Source organism: Balaenoptera ricei, chromosome 11 (assembly GCF_028023285.1).
Source record: "Balaenoptera ricei isolate mBalRic1 chromosome 11, mBalRic1.hap2, whole genome shotgun sequence".
Classification (NCBI taxonomy): domain Eukaryota; kingdom Metazoa; phylum Chordata; class Mammalia; order Artiodactyla; family Balaenopteridae; genus Balaenoptera; species Balaenoptera ricei.
In genome coordinates this window covers 105,256,777-105,281,840 of record NC_082649.1, presented here as the reverse complement: position 1 = coordinate 105,281,840, position 25,064 = coordinate 105,256,777, and the positions used below count along the sequence as shown (strand labels likewise).

The 25,064-nt window shown below is 59.6% G+C and overlaps 2 protein-coding genes and 1 long non-coding RNA gene across 7 annotated transcripts in view; 2 read left to right on the top strand and 1 right to left on the bottom strand.

Moving 5' to 3' along the window:
• The window catches only part of EEFSEC (eukaryotic elongation factor, selenocysteine-tRNA specific), a 188,755-nt gene extending 167,625 nt beyond the window's left edge, over positions 1 to 21,130 (top strand). The window contains exons 7-13 of one of the 5 annotated variants that reach the window (XR_009505974.1): positions 1,287 to 6,648; positions 14,501 to 14,617; positions 15,021 to 15,320; positions 16,970 to 17,153; positions 17,925 to 18,004; positions 18,527 to 18,617; positions 21,047 to 21,130. The gene's annotated coding sequence lies outside the window, so the exon portion shown is untranslated. Of the gene's footprint in view, positions 1 to 1,286; positions 6,675 to 14,500; positions 14,618 to 15,020; positions 15,321 to 16,969; positions 17,154 to 17,924; positions 18,005 to 18,526; positions 18,618 to 21,046 lie in introns of those variants that run through there. The other 4 variants (XR_009505976.1, XR_009505975.1, XR_009505977.1 and 1 more) reach the window with 4 other exon arrangements.
• Positions 11,937 to 12,680, bottom strand: DNAJB8 (DnaJ heat shock protein family (Hsp40) member B8). Its single transcript, XM_059940617.1, has one exon. The coding sequence runs from the start codon at positions 12,678 to 12,680 to the stop codon at positions 11,937 to 11,939; it is 744 nt and encodes a 247-aa protein (XP_059796600.1).
• Positions 21,131 to 21,305: 175 nt separating the features above from the next.
• LOC132375263 (uncharacterized) lies at positions 21,306 to 25,036 on the top strand. Its single transcript, XR_009505980.1, has 3 exons — positions 21,306 to 23,288; positions 24,598 to 24,678; positions 24,960 to 25,036. It is a non-coding gene; the product is annotated as an uncharacterized LOC132375263 (long non-coding RNA).
• The last annotated feature ends 28 nt before the right edge of the window (positions 25,037 to 25,064 follow it).

The window sequence follows — 25,064 nt, the reverse complement described above, 5'->3', positions numbered from 1 at the left end:
GCGCCGGGCTCGCGTGCCGCCCCCGCCCCCAGCTCCCGGGCGGGCCCCCAGCTCCGGGCGGGCGGCGGGCGCGGGGCGGCGGCTTAGCGGGGCAGCTGCGGCCGCGGGCGGGCTCCGCTCGGCCGCTCCCACCGGCGCCGCGCTTTGTCATGCAGATGCCCGCTGGCGGCGCGCGCCCGCTCCCCAGCTGACCCGGGGCGCCCGCTCCCCAAGCGGGCCCGGGCCGGCCCCAGACCCGCTTTGTCCTCCGGCCGGAACCGGATCTCCCTGGTGCTGGGCGGCCCGCGCCAGTGGCTGGGCGTCTCTGGGCCTGTCTCCTGTCATTCCAGGCGGAGGACCTGCGGGTCTCCCCTGCGGGGTGCGGAGCACATTTGGGGAACAGCCCCCATCCCTCCCACACGGACGGGACCCAGTCCAGCAGGACCAGCGGAGCAGGCCTCTGTGGCCACATCCCCGACCCCTGTCGACCCCGCGGGTGGTGGGCACCCAATCCCTGCCCCCGCAGGCCTCAGCCTTCCCATCTGCGCTTTGAGGGCGGGGCCCAAACCAGCGAAGGTGACTGGGATGAGCTTCTGGGCTCAAAGGCTGCGGGGAGGCTGATGACACAGGGTGTAAACATCCCAGCTTGGTGGGAGCTCTTGATAAAGGCACAGATGCTCCAGATGCCACCCCCCCCCCCCCACCTCCCAGAGCTGCCCCTCCTACGGCAGGCAGGCGGGTGGGGCCTTGCCTGGGGATACGCCCACTTTCCCCAGAGCAAAAGATTCACCAAGAGAGGTGATCAGATGGAAAGTTATTTACTGCCTGGTGTCAGGAGTCAGGCCTGAGGCCAGGCCTGGGAGGAGAAACATTCCTGGGCTGGAATCAGGCCTGGAGGAGCTGGTGTCCGTCCCGCAGGGTCACCACGTCCTCCCTGGGACCTTCTCTCCCCACTTTGCGGGTGAGGAGCCCAAGGCAGGGAGCAGCGGAAACGTGGCCCCCAGCCCTTGTCTTTGCCTGCAAAGAACAGAGGCCTGGAATTCAGGCCAGAAGGTGCAGAAATGACCAACATGCGTGGACCTGATGCTTGGGGTCCAAGAGAAGCAGCCAGAGTAACAAGCCCTCTTCCCGCCTCCCAGGTAAAGCCAGTGGCCGGCAGCAGGGTGCTGTGGGCAGGGCTCCTCTCTCGGGGGAGTCACCCCCCGCGGGCACCCCTGCTGGCACCCAGTTTGTCAATCCAAATCGCGCTTGCAATTCCGTGGGAGCTTTGGTCCAGTGATTTTACTTCTAGGCCTTTATCTTTAAAGGGCGTTCCTGCCATGTGTGACCTTGGGCTGCGCAACCTTGGGCGGCTGACCTCAGTTTTCCTCATCTGGAAGTGGGAACATCGCGACACCTACCCCTCCAGGGCCGTCTGAGGAGCGCGTAAAGCCAGGCACGTTGGGGACACGCGTGACAGAGGCTCCCATGAAGGGGAAGCAGTGTCCTGATGTGATGGGTCAGGGCAATTTTTACAAATGGAGATGAGACCCTCTTCCTGGGTGCCTCCTGGTTCTCCCCAGCGACCCCCCTCCAGTGCCCAAGTTTTGACTGGCAGACCTAGGAGGTTGGTGGGAGAGGGGTGTCAGTGTCAGTCCCAGCACAGACTCAACCTTGCCTGTTACAGGAGACGGTGGGGGAGGGGAGGGGAGACCAGCAGCCCAGCACCTCCACCCCAGGCCCTGGCCCTCTGGCTCAGGCAAGCTGGAGAGACCAGTGGAAGGTGGAGGGTTTATCTCACACACCCCGCCAGGGAGGGGCCTTTATGCCCAGATCCAGTTTCTGGCAGAACTGGTTGGTCCAGGTGGCCCGATAGATGGCCAAGATAAGGTCCGTGCAGGTTGGCTGGGCCAAGCGGAAGACCCACGCTGGGCTAAGACGGGGGGTGGCCCAGGCCCAGCCTGACTCAAGGGTGGCATGGGGTCTGGGCCTGTCTTGTCCCAGCTGCTGGCACCTATTGTGGGCCACACGGGTGCCCTCTCTGGACCCCCTTCCCTGCCTGCAGTGAGAAGTGGCACAGAAAGAGGTGATCCTGGGCAGGGGTGGTACAGGCCCAAGGTTGCCCAGGCTGGACATGCTGCGGGTAAGGTTTGTACGGGCACATGACGAGGTTCCAGAGCCAAGAACCAGGCAGACTGAGGTTGCCCGGGCGTGAGGTTGTTCAGGACCCCACGTTTCAGGTGGGCCCAGGCTTGGTTGTGTGTCAGACCTTCTGGAAGCCCCAGGGCTGGCTGGGCGAGCTCGTCCTCATGGGCCGATGGCATCCTGCTATCTATAACGTCACCACGCCCCAAAGAGTCCCTTCATTAGACCCTTCCACCTGAGAGGTTTGAGTGTCACCTCTCTCCTGCTGGGACCCTGACCAATAAACCTCTGGGGTCTCACAGCCCTAGGGAGCAGTTGTGGTCACCACACTTTCTAGGGAGGAGCCCCATGGGGACGGCCATGGAAGGAGCCCTTAGTCCCCGCAGACAGGACTTCCCTCATCTCAGCACAGACCTTGGGAAAGGCAGCCCTCGGATCTGCCTGAAAAATGGGGTTTGCATGCAGGAAGTATTTGAGGGACGTGGTCCCAGGGAACAGGGGCGGGGTAGGGGGCAGGAAGCCGGGCAAGGGGAAAAGCCAGCCAGAGGAGGAGCTGTGGATCCACGGTCAGTGGGGTACAGACTGCACCGAGGCCATCTGAGAAACCTCGAGGGACATGCTGAGAACCGCCCTCCCCAGGGACAAAAGGGGACATAGCCATAGGCTCCCGTCCCACCCCATGGACAAGGTGAGGCTTATCCACCGGCCTTCAAACTTTAGGGTTCCTGTGCACAAGTGCCCAGCAGGTCCTGCGGGCGTCCTCGCGCTGGGTCAGAGCAGCTCTGGGCAAGAGCGAGCTGGGCCATCAGCCGGCATCTGCACAGATGGGCCGGTCTCCACAGAGCTGTGGCTGGCCTGAGCTCGGCCAGGAGGACTTGAGGTGGGCCGCAGAGCCGTCCAGTACAGTTTAAAATAGCATGTATTCAGGGAATATTTGAGGTTCAGTAAGGCCACAGATCAGGAGATGGCTGCCGTTGGAAAGGTCTTTTCTAAGCACAGTCCCGGAGGAGGGGGACGCCACGCCACGCCATGCCACACCAAGCCACGTGGGAAAGCATGGGGAGGTCAGGAGGCGGGGGGAGGCTGGAACCGGGGATAGGAGCCTTTGCTGCGGTTTCTGCAGGAGGGCCGGCGAGGCAGGGCGAGCAGGCTGACCACTGGCTGGTTTGAGTAATTTCATGGGCTCTGGGAGAGACGGGCTGCCCCAAGTTGCCGGGTACCTGACCCTGGGTGACTCGGGCAGCAGGACAGTAGCCCAAGGGGGAGAACCCGATAGAGGAGGTGCTGGGGCTGTGCCTTCTGGACTGGTTGCTTTGCATTTGAAAGTCACGCTCTGGGACCAGTGGGTTACACTCTGCGGGAATCGGCCGGTCCTGGGAGGGGCAGTCCCTCCAGGGTCAGAGCATCAAACCCAAGACACGGTTCCTGCAGTCCACCCCTCACCCACCTCAGCTCCGCTCGTGGCCTCTGTGGCCCAGGGTGGCCCAGGGTCCGGTTCAGGGTGGGAGCCGGCCCGGAGCCCTGACAGGCCTTAACTAGGAGTTAGCGGGACAGGCCGCAGCCCCTCCTGCTGCACCTGGTCCCGAAGCCGAAGCCTCCTCCACCACCCTTTCTGGATTTCCCTCACCTTCGGCCAGCACTTCTGCGGCTCTGGGTTCGCCTGGTGGGGCGACCGGGTCGTCTCCAGGGCTCTGAGACCTTAGTTGCCTTGCCCCTCTCAAGCCGTGGTTGCTGCAACTGCCCCGTTGTCACTGTCACCAGTTCGGATGTACAAGGAGCAGCCCCAGAGAATTTCGAGTCCCCGAGACCCTTGTCCCTGGCCCTCTTCTCACAGAGGTCCGAGCCGACCCTCACCGGCGTGGTGTGACTGCACGTTCATGGGAGAGCTGCTGTGTCCCCCCGCCCACCCCCGAACCAGGACCTCGGATCTGGCCGAGCCTCAGGTGGTGGGGCAGGGAGCAGGAGTTCTGCAAGGGGGGTGACGTCGAGACGGACGGGCCTCCTTCCTCCGCCCGCTGGCTGTGCTCCGGTTACAGGGCCAGCACCGCATCCACAGGACTGGACCCCAGCCCTCAGGATGTCCCAGGACGGCTCCAGGGCTAGGCTGTTCCTTTTTAGATCAGCTGCTTCTGAGTGATGTGAACTAGAGTGCGGCCAGCGGGCCTGTGGCTCTGTTCCCGTTGTCACCTCCTTGTGGTCAAATGGTCCCTGGTCTGAGACAGCATTGTGCAGGACACGAGGGTCCAGCTACCGTGCTGGACCCTTGTCATCCTCTCGCCACACGGCTGTCACGTGGTCTTTGCACAGTCTACACCGATGTCACCCTCCTGCTTCATACCCTTCTGTGTCACCACTGCTCTTGAGATCAAGGTGACAGCACCCATGCCAGACCCCACGCTCCTTGAGCTCTGGTCCACGCCACACTGGCCCTCCCAGGCCCACCCCCCCGCCCCGTGCTCACACGCTTCTCCTGCTGCAGGCACATTGCACACGCAAGCCCCTCAGCCTGATGCACCACCCCCCCTCGCCTGCCTGCTCTGGGGCAGCCTCCTCGCACTGTCCCATCTGGGGCAATCCGCCTAGATGCTCTCCCCGCGTCTGGTCTGGCCCCTGTGGCGCCCCTCTGAGCTGCAGTCTTCGTTTCCGTGGTGACTGGTTAAAGCCTCTCTCCCCCTAGACTGTATTCCCATTGCAGGTGGGAATGATCTTTGCTCGTCACGGTGTTGACAAAACCCACCATTCTTCCTATCGCCCAGCGGGCACGCAAATCCTTCCTGCGTAAGTAAATGAAGTATGGCGCGTCTCTGGTGATGGCAGTGGCAACAGGGTGACAGTGGACGTGGTGGTGGTGGCAGTTGAGGGCGATGCCGTTGGCGATGATGGACCACCTTCCTCCGCACGTGCTGGGCCACTGGACACCTGAGCGGTTCCACTCGAGGGTGGAGCACCGTCAGGGCTGATCCGTTCCAACGGCAGCAAGCCGAAGAGTCCACCCCTCGATTCGGAGCTGCCCGGGTTCCCGGCCTTCCCACAGGTGTTGGGATTTCTTTTTCCTTTGATCCAGCTGTACCCGTTCAGTAGTGCCCCTCCCGGGTTTAACTCGCATTAGCTGGGATTGACTTCTGTCCCTTGTGACCAGAGAACCCTAACTGGTCCGGAAGGGGGTGAGGGGGTGAGCTGAGACGGGGCCCACGCCGCCCCACTCTCCTTGCCAGTTCCTCCTCCTCTCTGGCTTCTGAGTGTCCTTGCAACGTCCTCCATCTCTGCTGACACCTGGCTGATCTCGTCCATTCTCAGGCCTTTAAATGCCATTGCATGTGCTGATTCATCTTGATTTCTCACCGCTGGTCCTGACCTTTCTCCTGAACCAGAGCTCACGGCTGACTGTCGTGCATGTCACACTCAACAGGCCCCAGCTGAGTTCTTGATTTCCTCCCGCTCAGTTGTCCCATCTCAGCGGACAGAGACCTCGGAGATGACCCAGGCCTGTCCACAGCTCCTTCCCACTCCCTTCAGCAGAGGCCGCTGCCTCAGGGCCTGGGCACTTGCTAAGTTCCCTGCAGGGGACACTCGCCCCAGACCTTCCTCACCTCCTCCCGGGAGAGGGGGCTTGTGAGGGCTGAGCCCAGGGCAGGGCAGAGGGCGCGGAGGGGAAGAATCCACAGGACGCAGAGTCTGAGAGGGAGGAGTTCTGGGTGATTCCCTGCACCCTGGGTGGGCAACCGGCTGGCCAGAGGGAACCACCCCTGAGAAGGGGCCCGGGGTGGGGGTCAGACCTGGGGAGGAAGAGGCCAAGTCCACGTTCAGCACGAGGAGTGACCAGCATCCGTGGGCCATCCAGGATGCAGCCCAGCAGATTCCTGAGCTGCAGCCCAGGGCAGAAGTAAGATGGGGAGGCCGTGCCAGGCTATAGTCCTAGGTCTGGGCAGCACCCACCCTCCTGAACCAGCCGGGCCTGCTGGGAGGAGATCCAGCAGCAAAATTCGTGGCTGAACTAACGCGAACAGAGACGGTGCCACTGACCGGGCTCACAGAGAAACGCAGACGCACTCAGGGTGGATGTTTCTGCAAGCCAGCCTCTCCCAGCCGGCCACTGGCAGGCAATCGATAGGCCTAATTAATAATTAACTTTTTAATTAAATATCAATTTAAAACAAGTATGGGAACCAGTCTCTTGCAATTAACACCCTTGCTCTGCTTTCCTAAAGGGACTCAGTCGAAGGCCCAGGCTCCGGGACCTCTTGGGTGGGGAGGGCAACCCGGGACCCAGCAGAGTGGGGAAGGGGCCCGGCCCGGCCTGCTCTACCCCGTCCTGGAGCCGCAGGGATAGATTTCTCCACCCAGCGGTCACCGCCCGCGCCCTGCCCTCAAGGAGCTGGCATCTCGAATGCCGGGCAGAAGATGCTCAGGAACCTGCGAGCGGCGAGAAGCTGATTCCCGGGGTCCCAAAGGAAGGAGAAACGGGGCCACAGGAAGACGGCTCCGCTTGGCCTTGACGGTGACGAGTTGGAAGGACGCGCTGGCGTGGGAGCTGCGCGGCCAGAGGTGCGGTGGTGGGGATGCCCGTGCAGGTATGTCGCGGGTTTGGGATGGCTCAGGGTGGACCAAGCGTCTGTAGAAGGAGATGGCTTGTACGTACCCTTGCTGCCATCCCAGAACCCCAGGACCCCAGGGGTTTCCTGACCGGCTGCTTGGGTGACCGCAGGCATAACCACGGTGCCTGGGGACCCAAGTGGCTGGCGGTGCCAGGTTCCTGCTTTGGGGGCTGTGACAGCGCAGTGTGGTTGGCAGGCAGGGCCGCCCCGGCCCAGCGCTGCCCGGCTCTCATGCCTCCCAGGCCGCACGGAGCACCCCGGGTCCTCGCAAGGTGCCTGGGGGCCGCCGGAGGCATCCAGCACCCAGTGGGTGGGCAGGTCTGAAGTCCTGAGGCAGGGGAGGGCAGTGGGGCCCATGCAGGTGGCTGAGGGCCGGGGCTCCCTCCCCCATCAGGCAGGGACAAGTTCCCAGGGAAGGGGCAGCACCTGGGAAGGTGCAGAGACCAAGGGTGGGACGTGCTGGGCCTCGGCCGTGATGGGGCGCCGGGGGACCTTGCATTTAAGGCAGGCCGGCCCTCAGCCAGGACGGTTGGGTCATCGGGGCAGGCAGCAGAGCCCAGGCGTCTTGTCCCTGCGCCTTCCAAGGCCTGGAACCCAGGGGAGGTGGGTCAGTATTTGTTGACTAAGCTACAGTGGGAGCTCTTTGCAAGTTCCCATGCTGCAAAAGGGAAGGGCCGTTGGGAGGCGCGGGTGCTGTGCCATGGACAAAGCGCGCAGTAAGTGCTCAGCACCCGCTCCGGCCTCCAGAGGAGGCCATTGTTGACTTGGCAAGTTTCGATGATGTGATTGTCCTAAAGGCCAGACCAACGGCGCTGGCAGCTGCTTGGTGGAAACAGCTGGTTCCCAACCCTGCGCTGAGTTTGGGACCCTGCCTGGCCAGGGAGGGACCCTGGGGTCTGCGGCCCTTTTGTGGCAAAGGGGGCGGACTGGGGAGGTCTGAATATGTCCCGGGCCCTGCCTTGGGGGAGCGCTGCAGTGGAGGCCACAGCGGGGCTCTGGAAGGGGCAATGGGGGCAAGGCGCCTCCGTCCCCCGTTGTCGCCCACACCAGCCTTGCCCCCCCACCCCGTGCTCAGCATCAGTTCCGCAGCTGCCCCCTGGTACCTCCCCATCTCTCCTCACCTCGGCACCCTCGAACTGTCTGCCTCGTGGCTCTGTGCCTCTTCCACTCTTGGGTCTCTGGGTCTCTCCTTGCCCCCCATCTTCCTGCCCATCCCCGCCCCACCCACCGCAGTCCCCTCCAGCCCACTCCAGTGCCCTTATCTGGGTCCAGCCCCTGCACTATTGCTGGGAGCCCATCCCCATGACAACGGGGCAGATGGCGGCTGCGATTAGCCGCTCTCCCTCCCGCCACAGCTCAATCCGTCTTTGAAATTAAATCAGCTGCGATAACATCGACTGGCCGGGGGGGGGGGGGGGGGGGGGGGGGCAGGCAGGAGGCTGCCTGGGCCCCACCCACCCCACCCCAGGCCCGGGCGCAGGGGGAGAGGAGGAGTAGGGCAGACGGGCTTCCAGTGCGGCTGCGTGACCTTGTCCAAGTCTGTAAGCCTCCGAGCCTCAGTTTCCCCATCTGTAAAATGGGGGCAAATAGCCATCCCTGTTTTGGGGGTCGGTGCGAGTCTCTGGGGAGAGTGTGCAGGAGAAGCCCTGGAGAGGGCTCAGTAGGGCTGAGAACGTTGCCTGCCCCCATCCATGGAGAAGCCGGAGCCCTGGTGGAAACCCCCGGCCAGGCCTCTGGCTTGCAGGCAGCCATTCAGACCAGGCACGGTTGGAGGCTACAGACCTGCTCTGTGAGCCACGGCACACCCCTCCCCAGAGCTTTGCTGCCCTTGTTCATAAAAGGCTCCAGTGTCACTGAATCCTCGTGCCCGAGGGACGTGCTGGGATGCCATCGTGTCCACCTGGCGATGGAGAGACCACAGGATTTGGGTCCCTTCAGCAGTCAGGGGCCCTGGAGGGATGTGGGGACCCAGGAGTGGTGGGGGGAAGAGGTAGTGAGGGGTCTGCCTGAGGATTTGGTGGCAGGAGTGGGTGGGCCTGGGCGGAGAGGGGTGTTTCAGGAACCGGTCAGTCTGTGCAAAAGTCCCACTTTGGGAAGGAGGAGTGGGGGAGGGGCGCCACAGCACAGTGAGGCGAGGGTGGGGAGATGGGCAGAGACCCAAGGGAGGCAGGAAGAGAGGGGACTGAGGGAGGAAGATCTGGGAGGAGGGTTCCAGGCAGCGGCCCGGCCAGTGCAAAGGTCCTGAGGCAGAAGTGTGCCCAGTGTGTATGCAGGACGGGGAGGAGGCCCGTGGGGCTGGGGCAGAGTGAGTGTCAGGGAAGCTGGGGAGGTTTTGGGGGCCTCATGGGCCACTGGGAGGAGTTGGCTTTCCCTTTGAGTGTCTCACAAAACTCTCAGGTTTTCACAAGATCCTTGTGGCTGCTGGGGTGAGAACAGGATGAAGGAGGGGAATGGGGGAGTCTGGTGCACTGTCCAGGTGAGCGATGACCGGCCGAGGAGCCGGTGGCAGCAGTGAAGGTGGGGACCTACATTCGGAAGGTGGGGCCTCGCCCCTCATGAGCAGGGTCCGTTCTGGGGCTGGGCCGGTGGCACAGGGGCCTCAATGCAGCCCCATCCTTAGGGCCCTCCTGCTCGGGAAGTGGGCCTGAGCTGGACCCAAGCAGCCAGTCCCAAGCCAGGGCGTTCGTTCTGGATTGTCAGGGCTCTGGGCGGCGCCCTGGCTTCCTCACTGCCACAGCCCCAGTGCCCGCCCACAGCCAGGCCCAGAAGGGGCTCCGTGAAGTTCTTTGGCCAGAATGTACAAAGAACATTGGACATTGGAGGCCTTGCTGAGGCCTCCCCAAGGTGCTGACCCGGGGCGGGGCCTCCAAGGATGAATTTAACAGGCCAAAAGGAGATGGGAAGGGTGGCCCGGGCAGGGGGAACAGCATGCCTAGGAAACAGCCGCTAAGAGTCTGGTACGGGCCATGCCGGTGGGGTGGGCGAGGTGTGGGGCTGGAAGGACGGCAGGGGCCTCGGATGCCAGCTAGGAAGCAGGACTTCATCTGGGGTGTGTGCCCATAGCTGCACCTCAACTATCTGGGCTTCAGTTTCTTCATCTGTCAAATGGGGCTAAGGGTTGAGACAAGGACGCAGAGAGGGACATGTCACCCGCTTAGCCGGGCCCGGCAGCTGCCATGCTCGGTCGACACGGGAGGCCGGAGCAGGGGAATGCCTCGATCGGCCCATGCCTCGGGGGGAAGACACCGCCTTCAGGTGCGAAGCTCGGAGAAGGGGCAGGGGCCGAAGGTGAGCCCGGTCCTGGGGTCCTTGGGGTGTCCATGAACACCCATGCCTTGCAAGCACCCAGATCTCTGCTGCACACCAGCCCCGGGACCGTGCGACCGCCCAGGCTGCTGGACCGTAATTGGATTTGCCCAGCAGCTGTCGGGGCTAAGCAGGCCCACTTGACGCAGCCGTGCTTGGCCAGTAATTGGTGAAATTAGCAGGTCGGCAGGGGCAGAGGTCAGGTGGTTAATGCTGTAGTGGGGGCTTTGATGAAGTTAGTCCCACCGCAGGACTGGGAGCTGGGGCTCCACCTTCTGTACGCCACGGGGCTCTCCTGCCCCCCTCGTAACACGGTTAGGGGACCTCCAGCTGCTGGCCTGTCCCAGGGGCTCCGGGAGGCCGGACCCAGGGGACCTGAGCCTGGAGGTGTGGCAGGTCGTCTGCTATGTCCTCCTGGCCAGGGCACCTGCAGCACCCACATGGCCTTGCAAACCCCTAGAGATCTTAGGGAGGTGCCCCTTGGCTTCCTGTGGAGGCTTCTGTCGGAGAACAGCACCCAGGCCCACCTCTAGGCTTTCGGCCCCCACCATGGCTGCTCCTCACCCAGCTCTGCATCTGGAAATGGGGATGACCGCCTCCCAGGGTCTGTCTGTGACCAGGCCACACCCTCCCCGCGAGGTTCACGGCCTCCCAGTGTCTCCTGCCATCGTGAGCTCCCAGGCTTTGTCCTCTGAGCATGCCCCCAGGTTCCTGCTATTCCCTGGAATAGTGTGCTTCCACCCTCTTTCACGTCACATCATTTATTAGACACCTACTGCATGCCAGGCACTGGGCTCGGAGCTGAGATGCATAGGTGAACAAAGTCAGAGCATGTGCCAGCCCAGGTGGCATTCCCTGCACCTTTCCTGGCCAGGCCCACACTCCTTTCTTCCTGGGAACCAGGGACGCCGTGACTAATCAGCCTGGAACCCCGAAACCTGGAATCACCTCCTTTTCTACCTCCACTCCAGCCCCCAAGGAACAGGGACTTGCCAGCATGCCGATGCTTCACACACACACACACACACACAACACACACACACGCACACAACACACACACATACGCACACGCACGCACACACACACACAACACACACACAACACACACGCGCGCACACAACACACACACGCACACACAACACACACACACGCACACACACACACGCACACCACACTCAAGAGCATTCTTTCCTCCAACAAATCGGTGCCCTGCCCCTCACTGCCAGGCACTGCTCTAGACTCGGGGGACACAGCGAAGAACGAGGCGGGCACAGGCCCTGCTCCCGGGACCTGCAGTTAGGGCTGAGGAGGCACACGGCTCTCAGGTAGTCACACAGACAAGGCGGAAGGGCCGGGAGACGCAGGGAGGGGCCGTGAGAAAGCAGAGCTGGTGGTTCTGGGAAGGCCTCCTTCGGAAGGGAGACGTGAGGCCTTCACCGGGGAGCACGGCCGTGCAAAGGCCCAGAGGCCACAAGGCATTTGGTGCCGGGGAGGACCGGAGGGGAGGCCGGTGTGGCCGGGCTCAGGGGGTGAGGGTCCGGGAGGGTGGGCAGTGGCCAGGCCCCCGGCGCCTGGTGGTGAGGACGAAGCCTGAGGTCTATGCTCAGAGCCGCGGGAAGCCCCTGAAGGGCTAAAGCCAGGCGTGGCGGTAGGCGGAGCACCCTCGCTGGCTGGTGGGCGTGGAGCCGCGGGCTGGGCGGGCCAGGCGCTGGTCAGGACTCTCACGACCCGAGGACGCAGGCGCGGACGCAGGCGCGGGCGCGGGCACGGGCGCAGGCGCAGGGAGCTCCTAACCCCAGAGCCTGACGGGCGTCCTCGCGAAATCATCCTGCGCCAGGCGCTGGGTACGTTTCCGGGCCTCGCGGGTGCGCCCAGGCTGCCCGCTCCCCACCAAGCGGGCAGCTGTCTCTGTGAACTCACTGGGCACGTTTATTAAGCACCGCCCGGGCGGTGGGCACAGGCAGTGGGCGGCGCGTACTTGCTGTCCACGCGTTTGAGCTGCTCCTTGCCATTGATGGTCACAGACTTGAGCCGCCCGTCCTCCTCCACCTCCACGCGCTCCTGCCCGTTCTCCACGATGCGCTTGGTGGTGATCTTGTGTCCGTTGACCATCTTGGTGGACGACATCACCGACTTGAAGCCCAAGCTGCCCGAGCCAGAGCCGGCGAAGGATGCGGACGAGAAGGTGGCATGGCTGGCGCTGCCCCCGCCGCGGCCCAGGGTGTCGAAGGCTGAGAAAGCCTCCACGAAGGCCGGGAACTCGCCGAAGCCGGCCGAGAGGGCGCCGCGCAGCCCGTGGCCCCGGCCCGCGTGCTCGCTGCCGAACGGGGTGTCCCAGAAGTCGAAGGAGAAGGGGTCCAGGCCTCCGAAGAACTCGCGGAAGATGTCCTTGGGGTTGCGGAAGGTGTAGCCGCTGTCGAAGGGGCTGCTGTAGGGGGTGCTGGCCCCGCCGGCCCGCCAGCTGTCGCGGCCTGCGCGGTCGTACACCACGCGCTTCTTGGAGTCGGACAGGACCTCGTAGGCCTCGGACACCAGCTTGAACTTCTTCTCGGCCTCCTCCTGGTTGTCAGGGTTCTTGTCGGGGTGCCAGCGCAAGGCCAGCTTGCGGTAGGCCTTCTTGATGTCCTCCGGGGAGGCGTTAGCCTGTACCCCCAGCACTTCGTAGTAGTGAGCCATGCCGAGGGCCGGGGCGGTGAGGAGACGCGGGCCTGGGGCCCGGGTGGCCGGTGGGCGCGGGCGCGGGCGCGGGCGGCAGCGGCGGCCTGGGTCCCTTGGCGGGGGCCTGGCTGGAGTCTGCTGGCTCCGGGGCGGGTTACCCTTTCATAGTACCAGCACCTCCGCTACAGGGGCAGGGGGAGGGGAGGGGAGGGCACTGCCGCTGGGGCCCGGCCACCAGGCCCCGCAGAGGCAGAGCTGGCTGGCTCTTTGTGACATCAGCCCTGGGCGGGGCAGATCCCGGCTCGGGACGAAGGGCCTGCACAGGAGGCCGAGCCTTGGCGGCCTTTGCGGCTGCCAGCTGAGCCCCGGGGGCAGAGGCGGGACCAGCCACAGGAGCCGGGCGAGGTGGGCCACGGGCCAGGGGTCAGGGAGGGGAGTGAGGGCTCCTGGGGTGTGTCCACTTAGCCCAACGGCTGGGTGGTTGGCGTGGAGTGAGGGGACCGGGCGGGATGGGGTCGGGGCCGCAGTTCATTCTGCTTGCGCCCCATGATCCCGTCAGATCCTCTGAGATGAGCCCCACAGAGGCAGGGGTGTTCCTCAGTGTCTGGGACAGTGCTTGGCAATCAGAACACGTTTGTTGAATGAATGAGGCTCAGAGACATGTGGCGTCAGACTCGAGGTCACACAGCAAGTCAGTGAGAGAGAGGGAGACGCAAACCCAGGGCTGTCTGAGGCCAAGGTGGGCAGCACATTGGAAGAGGCATTCCACTCAAGCCTGGTGAGAAAAATAGGCGGCGTTGGTAATGAGTATAGTGGTGGCCCCCAGAAGACAGACCCAAATCATAGAACTTGTGAATGTGCTCTTATTAGGAAAAATTGTCTCTACTGATACAATTAAAGTAGGGATCTCAAGATGAGATTGCCCTGGATTATCTGGGTGGGTCCTAGATCCAATGACAAGTAGTCCTTAGAAGAGACAGACGCACTGGGGGCGGGGGCATGAAGAGGGAGGCAGAGACCGGGGGGAAGCAGCGCAGGGAACGCAGAAGCCGCCCCCCCACCCGACACTGGGGAAGCAGGGCCTCCCCCGGGGCCTCCGGAGGGAGTGTGGCCCTGATGGCACCTTGACTGGGGGCTCCCGGCCTCCAGAACTGTGCAGGGATGGATTTCTGTTGTTTCAAGTGGCCCAGTTTGTGGCAGTTTGCTGTGGCAGCCCTAGAAAACTAGTAATGTGTGTGAGGTAACCAGCTGTACCCAGGTGTTCCTGTGTCTTTAATTCTTGTTCTGTTGTTGGAGCGTATTTAGAAACAGCAATTAACAAGCCTGATTAACACCTGTTCCTCCTTTCACCTCATTCCCCCCCCAGGTGAGATGGAAAACATGCTGCCCGGTGAGGCACTTAGCTGTTTGGCCCACCGAGTCTTAACTGAGATAACTTTCCTCTCCCTTCTCCTCCTCCTCCTCCCTCCCTTCCTCTTCCTCCTTTTTCTAGTCTTCATCCGTTTCTGTTGTTCTCCCTCTTTTTCTTTTCCGTCAATACTTGTGGCTGCTGGGCTCCAGGCACCTAGCAGGGGACAGCGTCTTCTAACCAACCCCAGATGCTGGGAGGTACGAAAGCAGACTCTGGAGACGCTTTGCCCTAGATGACAAATGCTGTCACCCACACACCCCTGGCCAAAAGCACGAATTGCCCTCCATCCCCAATCCATCCACCCACGCGTGCTGACACACCTCACACATCGCTTGGTAGAGGAAACGAATGGCAGAGTAACTCCACTGGGCGCGGCTGCAGGTGGAAATAGTTATGTGTGTTTGTAACTATGTTTCTCTCGCTATAGCTAGAACCTGTTCTCGCCAGGCTGGTCCACTGGTGCTGAGGAAAGATGACCACACACGCAATTCTCCGCGGGAGTGGTGCTCTGGTTGACTGTGGCGACCGAGGGGAGAGTGACAAGGTGGGGCGTACGTGGTGACTGGTGAGGCGTCGGTACGGCAGCAGGGGTGATGGGGGCAATGGGGGCGTGTGGAGCCGTGGTGACGGCAGGATGGTACCTGCGGTGGTGCTGGTGGAGGTGGTGGCGACCCTCGTGAGGACGTTGGTGGGGACCGTAGCCATGCTTGCGGCGGAGACGGCCACTCGTGGAGGTGGTGGTTATGACCACAAAGGAGGCGACGTAACTGAGGGACCGGAGAGCGTAGAGGTGCTGTCGACAGAGATGGCGGAGGTGACGGGAGGGGATGGAAATGGCTGCTAGGGGAGCTCTTGTTGTGCTTGGCAGTGGTGGTGGTGGTCGGGACCACTGCCGCAGCTCAGAGGCTTAGGACCGACACTTAGTTCTCGCCCACTTTACTTGTCAGCACCGCTGGGGCGGCTCCAGGGCTCCAAGGCGCGTCTTCCCCTCCGGGATCCCAGGCTTCGGGAGCAGCCCTCGTGGCAGAGAGGCCGCCTGTAAGAGCTGGTGGACGCGTGGGATGCCTCTTAGAACTTCTCTTGGGATGTAACGAATGTCGCTCTGCCTTACATCACGTGGTCAAGGCCAGTGTCAGTGGAATGGGGATGGCACTCCTTCAAGAAGGTTCTGCACCTCCCGGGCAACACCCAGAGAGGCACAGTCCTCTTAGAGGGAAGAGAGAATGGGCAGCTACGGTACGCTGCGGGTGAGTACGGGGTGGTGGCAGCGGTGGCCCTGGTGGGAGCAGGGGTGGCGTTGCTCCTGGTGGGAGTGGTGATGGTGGTGACGGTTAGCGGTCGGGGGACGGTTGGGGTGCTGGTGTTGGTGGGAGTGACGCCGTGCCAGAGCAAGAGTGCTGAGGGTGGTGGTGACAGCACCGCAGACGTGGCGTTCTCGATTGTCTGTTGCTAACTCAGAATCACCACCGCCCTCTGCTGTGGTCTCCTCCACACCCTGGAGAACCCCTTACCCATGTGGCTCCGGCTTATTGTCTGCAGAGACATGAGATTTGGAAAGTGGAAAAGAAAGAGGCAGTTGCAGGCAGATGACAACCCAGAGGTTTGCAGCACCTTCTAGGTGACCCTCTGAGAACCCCTGCTTCAGGGCTTCAGGCTGAGATATTCAGAGGGAGCTCCCCAGAATAGCATGAGATGCTAGCAGCTTCCAGGCAAGCTCTTGAGATCCACCACTTTGGAACCGTAGACTGAGACCATCAGTGACGACTTGATGGTCGTCAGGTCACCCAGTGGTTGTGGAAACTTGTGTTAAATGTCCTTATACCTGTTACATAGTAACTATGCACACATGGTCATGGTGACAGTGGCTCAGATGAAGTTGGTGGTAGTGGTGAAGGTGGGCATGGTGACGATGGTGACGACGCAGGCAGTGGTGATGGTGTGATGTCAGCATGGTGTTGGAGGTGGGGGTGGTGGTGGTGATAGAGGAGATGATGGTGGCGGTGATGAAGGTGGTTGCCGTGGAAACGGGGGTGATGCAGGTGGTGGTGATGATGATAATGGTTTGGTCATGATGTAATGGTGGTCGTGGTAACTGGGACATTTGTTGAGGTTAAGTTGGCGGCGGTGATGGTAGTGATGGAAAGCATGAGCGTGTCATGGTAATACAGACAGGTCATGGTAATACAGACACTGGCTATGGTGGAGACGGCGGTGTGATGGTGATGACAGTGATAGAATGAAGCAGGTAGTGGTGATGGTGACGGTGACGGTGGTGGTGGGGAAGGAGGTGGTGATGGAGGTGATGTCAGAGGTGGGATGGTGGCAGTGCGGATGGAAGTGGTGGTGATGGCGTTGATGCTGGTAAAGGCGCTGGTAACGAGGGGCATAATGGTGGCCACGATAACGGTGATACTGGTTGAGGTGTTGGAGGTGATGTCGGAGGTGGGATATGGTGGTGCTGGTGATGGAAGTGGTGGTGTGACGACAGTGATGTGATGGTGATGCTGGCTCAGGTGGGGACCGTCGTGGTGGTGGTGACGGCAGTGGTGATGGTGGGATGAGGGTAACCGTTGGGGGTGAGGGCGGAGGCAGGGATGCTGGATGCTGCGGTGATGGTGATAATGGGGGGATGTGATATTGGTGACAAGCCTGGGGCCTCATGACAATGTCATCAGGACAGTGTGTGGGTGGTTACAACAAGCTGAGACACGGGATCCAGGGTGTTGAGGTGCCCAAGCATCCTACAGAGGCTTCCCCCCGACCCGTGCTCCCTCTCTCCACCCTGCCTGAGGCTCATGCTGGCCTCCACTGGCCTCCCGCAGAGGAACTTCCTCTGGCCGCCCCGCCGATGCTTCCGGAGCCCCTCAGCAGGTTCCCTGCCCTGCTCTGCCCCCAGGTCCTGTGCTCAGCCTGAGGCCTCTCGGGTGGGCAACAGGAGGCAGCTGGGATGGAGACGGGCTGGGGGGCCACCAGAGCTCAGAGAGCAGGCCACTCAGTAGGACTCACGGGGAAGGGCAGACCCCAGCTCCTACTGCCACGGGGCCCCGAGGATGGAGAGCCTCCCCATTACCGAGGGGAAGGTAAGCGCCCCGTAAAGGACGGTGTGGAATTTGGGGGCTGCATGCCGAGGTGACTTCCCCTTCTGCAAGGCGTTTGGACTAGTGTCCTCTGAGGCCCTACAGCGAAAGCGTTCACAGAGACCGGTGGGAGTGGCAGGGGCCTCTGGGGTCCCTCCTCAGGGCCCGCCCAGAGGAACAGGGCTGAGCTGACGCGACCTTCGCTCAGGCCCGCCCGCCCTTGACTCGCTGGCTGTCCATCACTTTCGCTCTCTGAGCCTCTCTGCCCTCATTTGCCGTGGGGGGGCGGGGGGGCGGGGGGGCTCCTCCCCTCTGGGCAGCCAGCCTAGCCGCCCTGGCCCACCCCGAAGCCACGGCCTGGGAAGAGAGAGGACCCTGGGTGAGCAGAGGATGGTAGGCGGAGCCTGAGCTGATGCACGGGGAGGCCCAGGGAGGGCAGGGCACACCCAAGGTCACACAGTGGTCCCAGGAACTCTCCCCGCGGTGAGCTGATGGCGTGAGCTGATGGCGGCCGATTAGGCAGCCACTTGGTATTCTGAGCAGCCAGAGGCCCCTCTCTGTCTCTGTAATTAATGGAGTGGCTTTTTAAAAGGATTCTAATCACCCCCGATCCTATCTGCTTATCACTAGCGTTCCTAATTAGATGATCCTGGCAGTCACTCGGCTAATTCCCCCCAGCCCTGTGCAGCCCTGCCCAGCCTGGGGCAGCCCACCCCACCCCCCAAACCGCCCCAGCCCAGCCAGATGGGCAGTTCAGGCCTTCTCTCCCCTCAGGGCCCCTGGTTCTCTAACTGCATTACCTTCAGGATGGATGGGTGACAGCGATGGATGGGCCGCTGGATGGACGGGGACCGGTGAGTGACAGACAGCTACAAGGGAGGGTGGATGGACAGACGGGCAGACTGGGAGGTGGAGCGCTCGGCCTGTCAGGTCAGGCAGCACGGCCGTTTACCAGCTCTGTGTTCTTGGGGAAGTCACTTCACCTCTCTGTGCCTCGGTCTCATCTCATCTGTAAAATGGGGGTCATCAGAGTATTTTCCTCATAGGGTTGCTGCGAGGACAGCTTAAAACAGAGGAGGAGCTTGCTAGTGTAAATTAACTACAGCAGTGTGGATAACGGGGGGCGGGGGGGTGGGTAGACGGATGGATGGAAGGACAGACTGACAGATGAGTGAAGGGAGGACAGACGGTCCGAGGAAGAATGGGCAAAGGGTAGAGGAACATACAAGCTAGTGGGCTGATGGGAACTGGGCAGGTGGTGGGGTCGCCAGACAGGTGAGGGGAGTGGGGGCCAGCCTGTCTCCTCCAAACGCAACAGGACGATCTCAGCTCAGGTCCCAACACAGACATGGCTCAGACCTGCCTTCCCTCCCCAGGACCTCCAGGAAAACTTCCAGCCCAACACCCCCAGCCAGTGGACAGGTGCCCACCGGGTCCCCTGCATCCTCACCCTCAATCCCCACCCAGGTAACACCCGCTGCGGGTGGGCCACGTGGTCTCTGGAGGCTCATATCTAGCCTCAGATGGGCGTTTACTGCCTGAGAGAAGCCATCATTTGTGGGACGACCCCCCCCGCCCGGCAAGTTCCAAAGTGTGCCGGCCTGCAGGGCAGCAGCTCCCGCCTCGCCGCCAGCAGTGCCGCAGACGCCAGCCCCACACTGCTGGGAACAGCCCTGGGGAGGGCCCTGATCCCAATTCCAACAGCTGGTCCTAAGCGTCCAGGAGAATTCAACCCCCAGGGGCTCCCCCAACACCACGGGCCTCTGCAGCTTCTGAGCTGCGGGGCTCCCTAGGTCTTCCTAGAAAAATACGGAACAAAGAAGCCTGAAGCATCTTTCAGAGTTAAGGCCTACACACATGTGCACACATTCATACCATCATCCATCCACCCACCCGCTCACCCACGGCACCCACTCACTCTGTCACCCCCCCACCCCCCCCACTTGTTCCTTGTGCTCCTGTCACACCTGTGCTGTGGTCCAGGCGCTCTGCTAGGTGCTGCAGGTGTATGTGCCAGTGAACACACTAGATGAAGCCTTGCCCTTACGGAGCTGACTCTAGTGGGAAGGTACGAGAAACGGATGACAAGTGAAGGTTTCATCTACCGTCAGGCAGTGAGAGGTGCCATGAGGAAGAAGCAGGAAGAGGGCTTCTCTTTCAGATGGGGCGGTCAACAGGGCAGCCCCCCCTGCACACGTGCTCAGACCTAGGCCCCGCGCGTCAGTGCACGCCTGTACGCACAAACACACGCGTATGCACGTGCGCACAAGCACACACAAGCCCCCCACGAGGCCTGCAGCCCTGCCGTGGCTGCAGATCGGGGCGCGGTGTCCCCAAAGGTGCTGAATTCAGCTGAGTCACCTCCCTTTCGCCCACCGCACACAGGGAGCCCCCGCCCCAGGCTGTGGGAGAGAGAATGAGACACACAACAAGCTTTGGAGGGAGAGGCGACGCCCGTCCGGGGCATTTGGGAAGGCTGGGGGGGGGGGGGGGGTGACACCTGGGAAGGGCCTGAAGGGGTTCGTTCCAGCAGGGTCTGGGGGTGGTGCGAGGGGCGGCGGCATTGGCCTCTGGTCTCAGCCTCACACACATGAAGGGCCCTGGATTTAGACAGCGGATGTCTTTCCAAGTGATGCAAAGCGCTCAGTCATGGAAAACGTAACATTTCCAGGTGGGAAGGTGTTCATCGTGCAGCTGTAAACACGCCTGCGTTCTCAGTCTGCACTGTCCTCGGTGCACGAGGAGTTCATCTTATTCTAAACCGCTGGTGCCAGCGGGGACGGTGCTCCCTCCCCAGGGGACATTTGCAATGACTGGAGGCACTTTTTTTTTTTTTATAAATTTATTTTATTATTTATTTATTTATTTATTTATTTGGCTGCGTTGGGTCTTCGTTGCTGCGCCTGGGCTTTTCTCTGGTTGTGGCGAGCGGGGGCTACTCTTCGTCGCGGTGTGCGGGCTTCTCATTGCGGTGGCTTCTCTTGTTGCAGAGCACGGGCTCTAGGCGTGCAGGCTCAGTAGTTGTGGCACGTGGGCTCAGTAGTTGTGGCGCACAGGCTTAGTTGCTCTGCAGCATGTGGGATCTTCCCAGACCAGGGCTCAAACCCGTGTCCCCCTGCATTGGCAGGCGGGTTCTTAACCACTGTGCCACCAGGGAAGCCCTGGAGGCATTTTTAATTGTCATGACTTGGAGGGGGTGCTCGTGGCATCTTGTGGGGCGAGGCCAGGGGCGCTGCCAAACTCCTGCAGTCACACGACAGGCCAGGTGTCACCAGAGCAAGGCCGAGATCCCTGGGCTACACCCCAGAATCATCATTTGATGTGCAGTTATACTGCATTTCTACTTTTTGTGTGCCAAAGGCATTCACTTCTTTCACGTGAACATTTAAAACATAAGGGTGACCTGTTTGGCTGTTTATTTCCTAATAAATTAATAAAGTCAGAACCTCGAAACATCGAGGGGTTGCCTGAGCCTGAGGGGACGGGGGCTGCAGAGGCTCAGATGCCAGGCCCAAGAGCTTGGATGTGTCCCGGGCTGGGGAGCCCTTGGGAAGATTTGAAGTGGGGGGAGGGGGAGGGACATGATCAGTTGCATGTTCCAGAAAGATCTCTCCACAATGAGCCTGTTTCATATCCAACAAACTGGTAAAAATGTAAAAGGCTGACATGACCAAGTGGTGGTGAGGATGCGAAATTCCCAAAACCTGCTGGTGGGAATGTTAATTGGGACGAGAAGTTTGGAAATTCTTGGCCTTGTCCTGTCAGTGGGAGGGTGCTGAGTCCCTTGACTCAGTAGTTCCAGTTCTAGGCTTCTCCCACCCTGGGAGAAGCGGGGCCTGGTGTCAGTCCGGGACTGCAGGACATTGTATAAACTGTCATGTTTGTCCCTCTCGCAGAGTCTTTTCTCTGGCTGGCTTTGAAGGAGGAAGCTGCCGAGAATCTTACAGCTGCAAGGAAATCGATTCTGCCGAAACCAGAGGGAGCCTGACAGCCGATCAGTGTTTCCCTGGTCCAGCCTCTGATGAGAACCCAGCCCTGGTCTACATCTTGCTTGCAGCCGTGTGGGACCATAAGCTACACTGCGCCTGGGCTCCTGACCCACAGACCGTGAGACAGAAACGTGTGCTTCTAAGCTTCTGAGTTTGTTGGGATTTCTTTTTTCTTTTATTTATTTATTTATTTATTTTTATTTATTTATTTATTTATTTATTTATTTATTTATTCATGTATTTATGTATTTATTCATTTTTGGCTGTGTTGGGTCCTCGCTACTACGTGGCTTTTCTCTAGTTGCGGCGAGTGGTGGCTACTCTTTGTTGCGTGCTCGGGTTTCTCATTGCGATGGCTTCTCTTGCTGCGGAGCACGGGCTCTAGGCGTGCAGGCTTCAGTAGTTGTGGCACGTGGGCTCAGTAGTTGTGGCACGTGGGCTCAGTAGTTGTGGCATGCAGGCTCAGTAGTTGTGGCGCACAGGCTTGGTTGCTCTGCGGCATGTGGGATCTTCCCGGACCAGGGCTCGGACCCATGTCCCCTGCATTGGCAGGCGGATTGTTAACCACTGCGCCACCAGGGAAGTCCCTGTGGGGATTTCTTACACAGGATAGAAAATCATTACGGGGTCAGGGAGGGGGGGGTGTTGTATTGTTAGCTATATTGACTATCTGAAATATTTCATAATTGAAATTAAAAGGTTACGAAAGATCCCCATGGCTGAAGAGACAGATTGCAGAGCACGAGCTGGAGGCCAGCGTGCTGCTCTGTGGGTGAGGGTGGGGCTGGGCAGTGTAAGGGGGCTCAGGGAATGTGTAGAAACGTCCCCTGCATCCCTAAATTCTGAGGAAGGGGAGGGGCTGTCCCAGCGTCTCCTCCATGCCTGGGAAACCTGGATCACAGCCCTCCCCCCAGGTCAGCACAGCCCAATCTGGGGGGAGGAGCAGGGAGAGGAATAAGGACGGCGTTTTCCCAGGGCCCCCTAGGGAGCCACAGATGGAGTGGTAGGAGGAGGCCGCTGGGCCGGGTCCACCACGTCCGTCTCCTGGGAGAAGACCCCGCCCCCGCTCCAGCCTGCACGCCGGGGGAGCCACCCCGGGGAGCGGGAGCCCCAGCCCTGCCTGTCCTCAGTGTCCCCAGCTGTACAGGAGGATGATCTGAGGGCACCCTGCCCGCTCGGGGGCAGGATGGGAGGAAGTGCTGAAAGCACCTGCTGAACAGCCAGGGCCGTCCCCTTGGCCCTCCCATCCCTGGCAGCCTTAGGTGCTGTGGGGAAGGAAGAACAAGGAGGTCCCCAAACACCCTGGGCTTCTAGGAGTGGAGACGGGCATCGGGGCTCAGTCTGAAGCCCACTGAGCTGAAATGGCATTAGAAGGCGATCTCCTTGTTGGGTGGGCTCTCCAAGGACTGAGGACCCTTTGCCTTCCACATATTATCCTTGTAACAACCCTGCAAAGTGTGGTCGTATTTTAGTGGTGAGGAGTCAGGATTCAGAGAGGCTAAGCCACTTGCTCAAGGCTGCACAGCAAGAGAGAGGCAGCTCTGTCTGCCCCACAGCCAGGCCTTGTCCTTCGGTGACATTGGTTAGGAACTGGGGAACCCTGAGGGGCTGAGGGGAGGGAGACTTCAGATAAGGCTTCCTCTCGGATCTTTGGCTGGGGTTTTGAAAGGTGAAGAGAAGTTCTCCCGGCAGATCTGAAGGGGAGAACGTCCCAGGGAGAGAGGCCAACCAGGAACAAGGCAGAGAAAAGAAAAAAGGTTTTGTGAATGATTACTTCCTGCATTACAAAAGTGGCACATAACACCTTAAAATATTAGCCCAAGTTTATAAAGTGAAAAGTACCCTCTTACCACCCCGGTCTCTCATACTTCCCGGAAGTAACTGCTGTTATTCATTAGGCATGTGTCTTCCCGGGTTTTTTTCTGTATGTACACAAACATTTTTAAAACAGAAAGTCATGCGTTATATGTTGTTCTGCAGCTTGCTTTTTTTTCCCCCAAAGAACCCTGCAGTTTAGCTTTTATTTCTAGTGTTTCTGTGAAGTGCGCCTGAGGAGAGCTTGGAATTTCGATCAGCATTCCCACATACGGCACATGCCAGCGGCTGTTTCTACTATCTGCAGGCCTTTTCCATTTTTCTGAGAGGAGAGGTAAAAAGTGGTACCTCCTTGCGAAATGTGCATGTACTTGATTCTTCCTGAGGTTGAGCTCCTGTCCAAATGTTTGTCAAGTGTTTATTTACGTCTATTAGGAAGGACCTGTCTGTGTATCCTTTGCCTGGTTTTCTCTTTTTCTTGTGTGTGTGTGTGTGTGTGTGTGTGTGTGTGTGTGTGTCTTTTTATTATGTACTGCATTTTTGTATTTTGAGTTTTTGCATGTTCGCATACTTGCAAAATTATCTCCCATTTTGCAATGATTATTTTTAAATATTACTTTTTATCATTAAAGCTATTAAACCTCATTACAGAAAACCTGGAAAATGGGGAGAAGAAGGAGAAATCATCTATCACAGAGCTGTCACCATTTGTTAGCATTTGGTGACAGTTCTTTTCCCAGATGCTGCAATGACTGTTGTCATCGTGTTAGACACTCGTAGCCCGTGACTTGGCTCTAAGAGCGTAACCTTCAGGAGGCATTTTAAAGGCTTTCTAGTGGATGTCCTGTAGTTCCCTCACCTCTCTCCTTTTTTTATTGTGGTAAAACACACGTAACGTAAAATTTACTATTTTAACCATTTTAAAGTGCCCACTTCAGTGGCCTTAAGTACATTCACACTGTTGTACAGCCATCACCACCATCATCTCCAGAACATTTTCATCTTCCCAAACTGAAACTCTATCCCCATCAAACGCTAGCTCCCCATACCCCCTCTCCCTGTCTCTATGAATCTCAGTGCTCTTGGGACCTCAGATAAGTGGGATCATACAGTATTTGTCTTTTTGTCACTGACTCGTTTCACTGAGCATAATGTCCTTAAGGTTCATCCATGTTGTAGCAGGTGTCAGAATTTCCTTTGTTTTTAAGGCTGAATAATATTCCATCGTACGGATGGACCACATCTTCTTTATCTGTTCTTCTGCTGATGGACACTTGGGTTGCTTCCACCTTTTGGCTACTGTGAACAGTGCTGCTGTGAACAGAGGTGCAAATACCTGCTCAAGTCCCTGCTTTAGGTCTTCTGTGAATGTCCTCTCATCATGCCCTTTTTCTGAGTATTTAGGTTGTGTCCAATCTCTCCGTTCTGTAAATAATCACGTCCTGAACATCTCTGTGTCAGAGCTTCTTGCTAAAGGTTTTTGGAAGATTACTCAGCATTCAAGTCTCGGAACTGGGATCGTGATCTCAGAGCTCATTTCAAACGCGTGGTCCCAGGCGTTATCCCACCACTCCCTCCCTGCTCCAGAAGCTTTGGCATCTTGTGTGTTCAACAACTTTTCCTTTTTTCTCTTTGGTTCCTAGAAAGGACAAACTTAACCTTGAGGTTTGCAGTGTTCCTTTGCCATTTTATCTGTCAGGGAACCAACCTGGGTGATCCAGCTGGTAAGTTACCGTGGATAGTTTCGAAACTAACTCCTTAAGAAATCTGGAATGTGGAATAGAATACATGTGACATCAGGACTCAAACCCAGTGTCCCTGAGACCCGGACAGGCCTGGGCAAGAGGGGCCAGGTAGAGACAGAGACAGGGCTTCCTGAGGGGAGAGATGTAGAAATGGCCCTGCAGACACACAGTTCCCTCCGGGCCAGATCTTCTCCCTATTTTTAAGTGAATTTCCTAATTTTTTTTTTTTTTTTTTTTTGGCCGCGCTGTGCGGCTTACAGGATCTCAGTTCCCCAACGAGGGATTGAACCTGGGCCATGGCAGTGAAAGCCTGGAATCCTAGCCACTGGACCGCCAGGCAAGTCCCTGAATCTCCTAATTTAAAG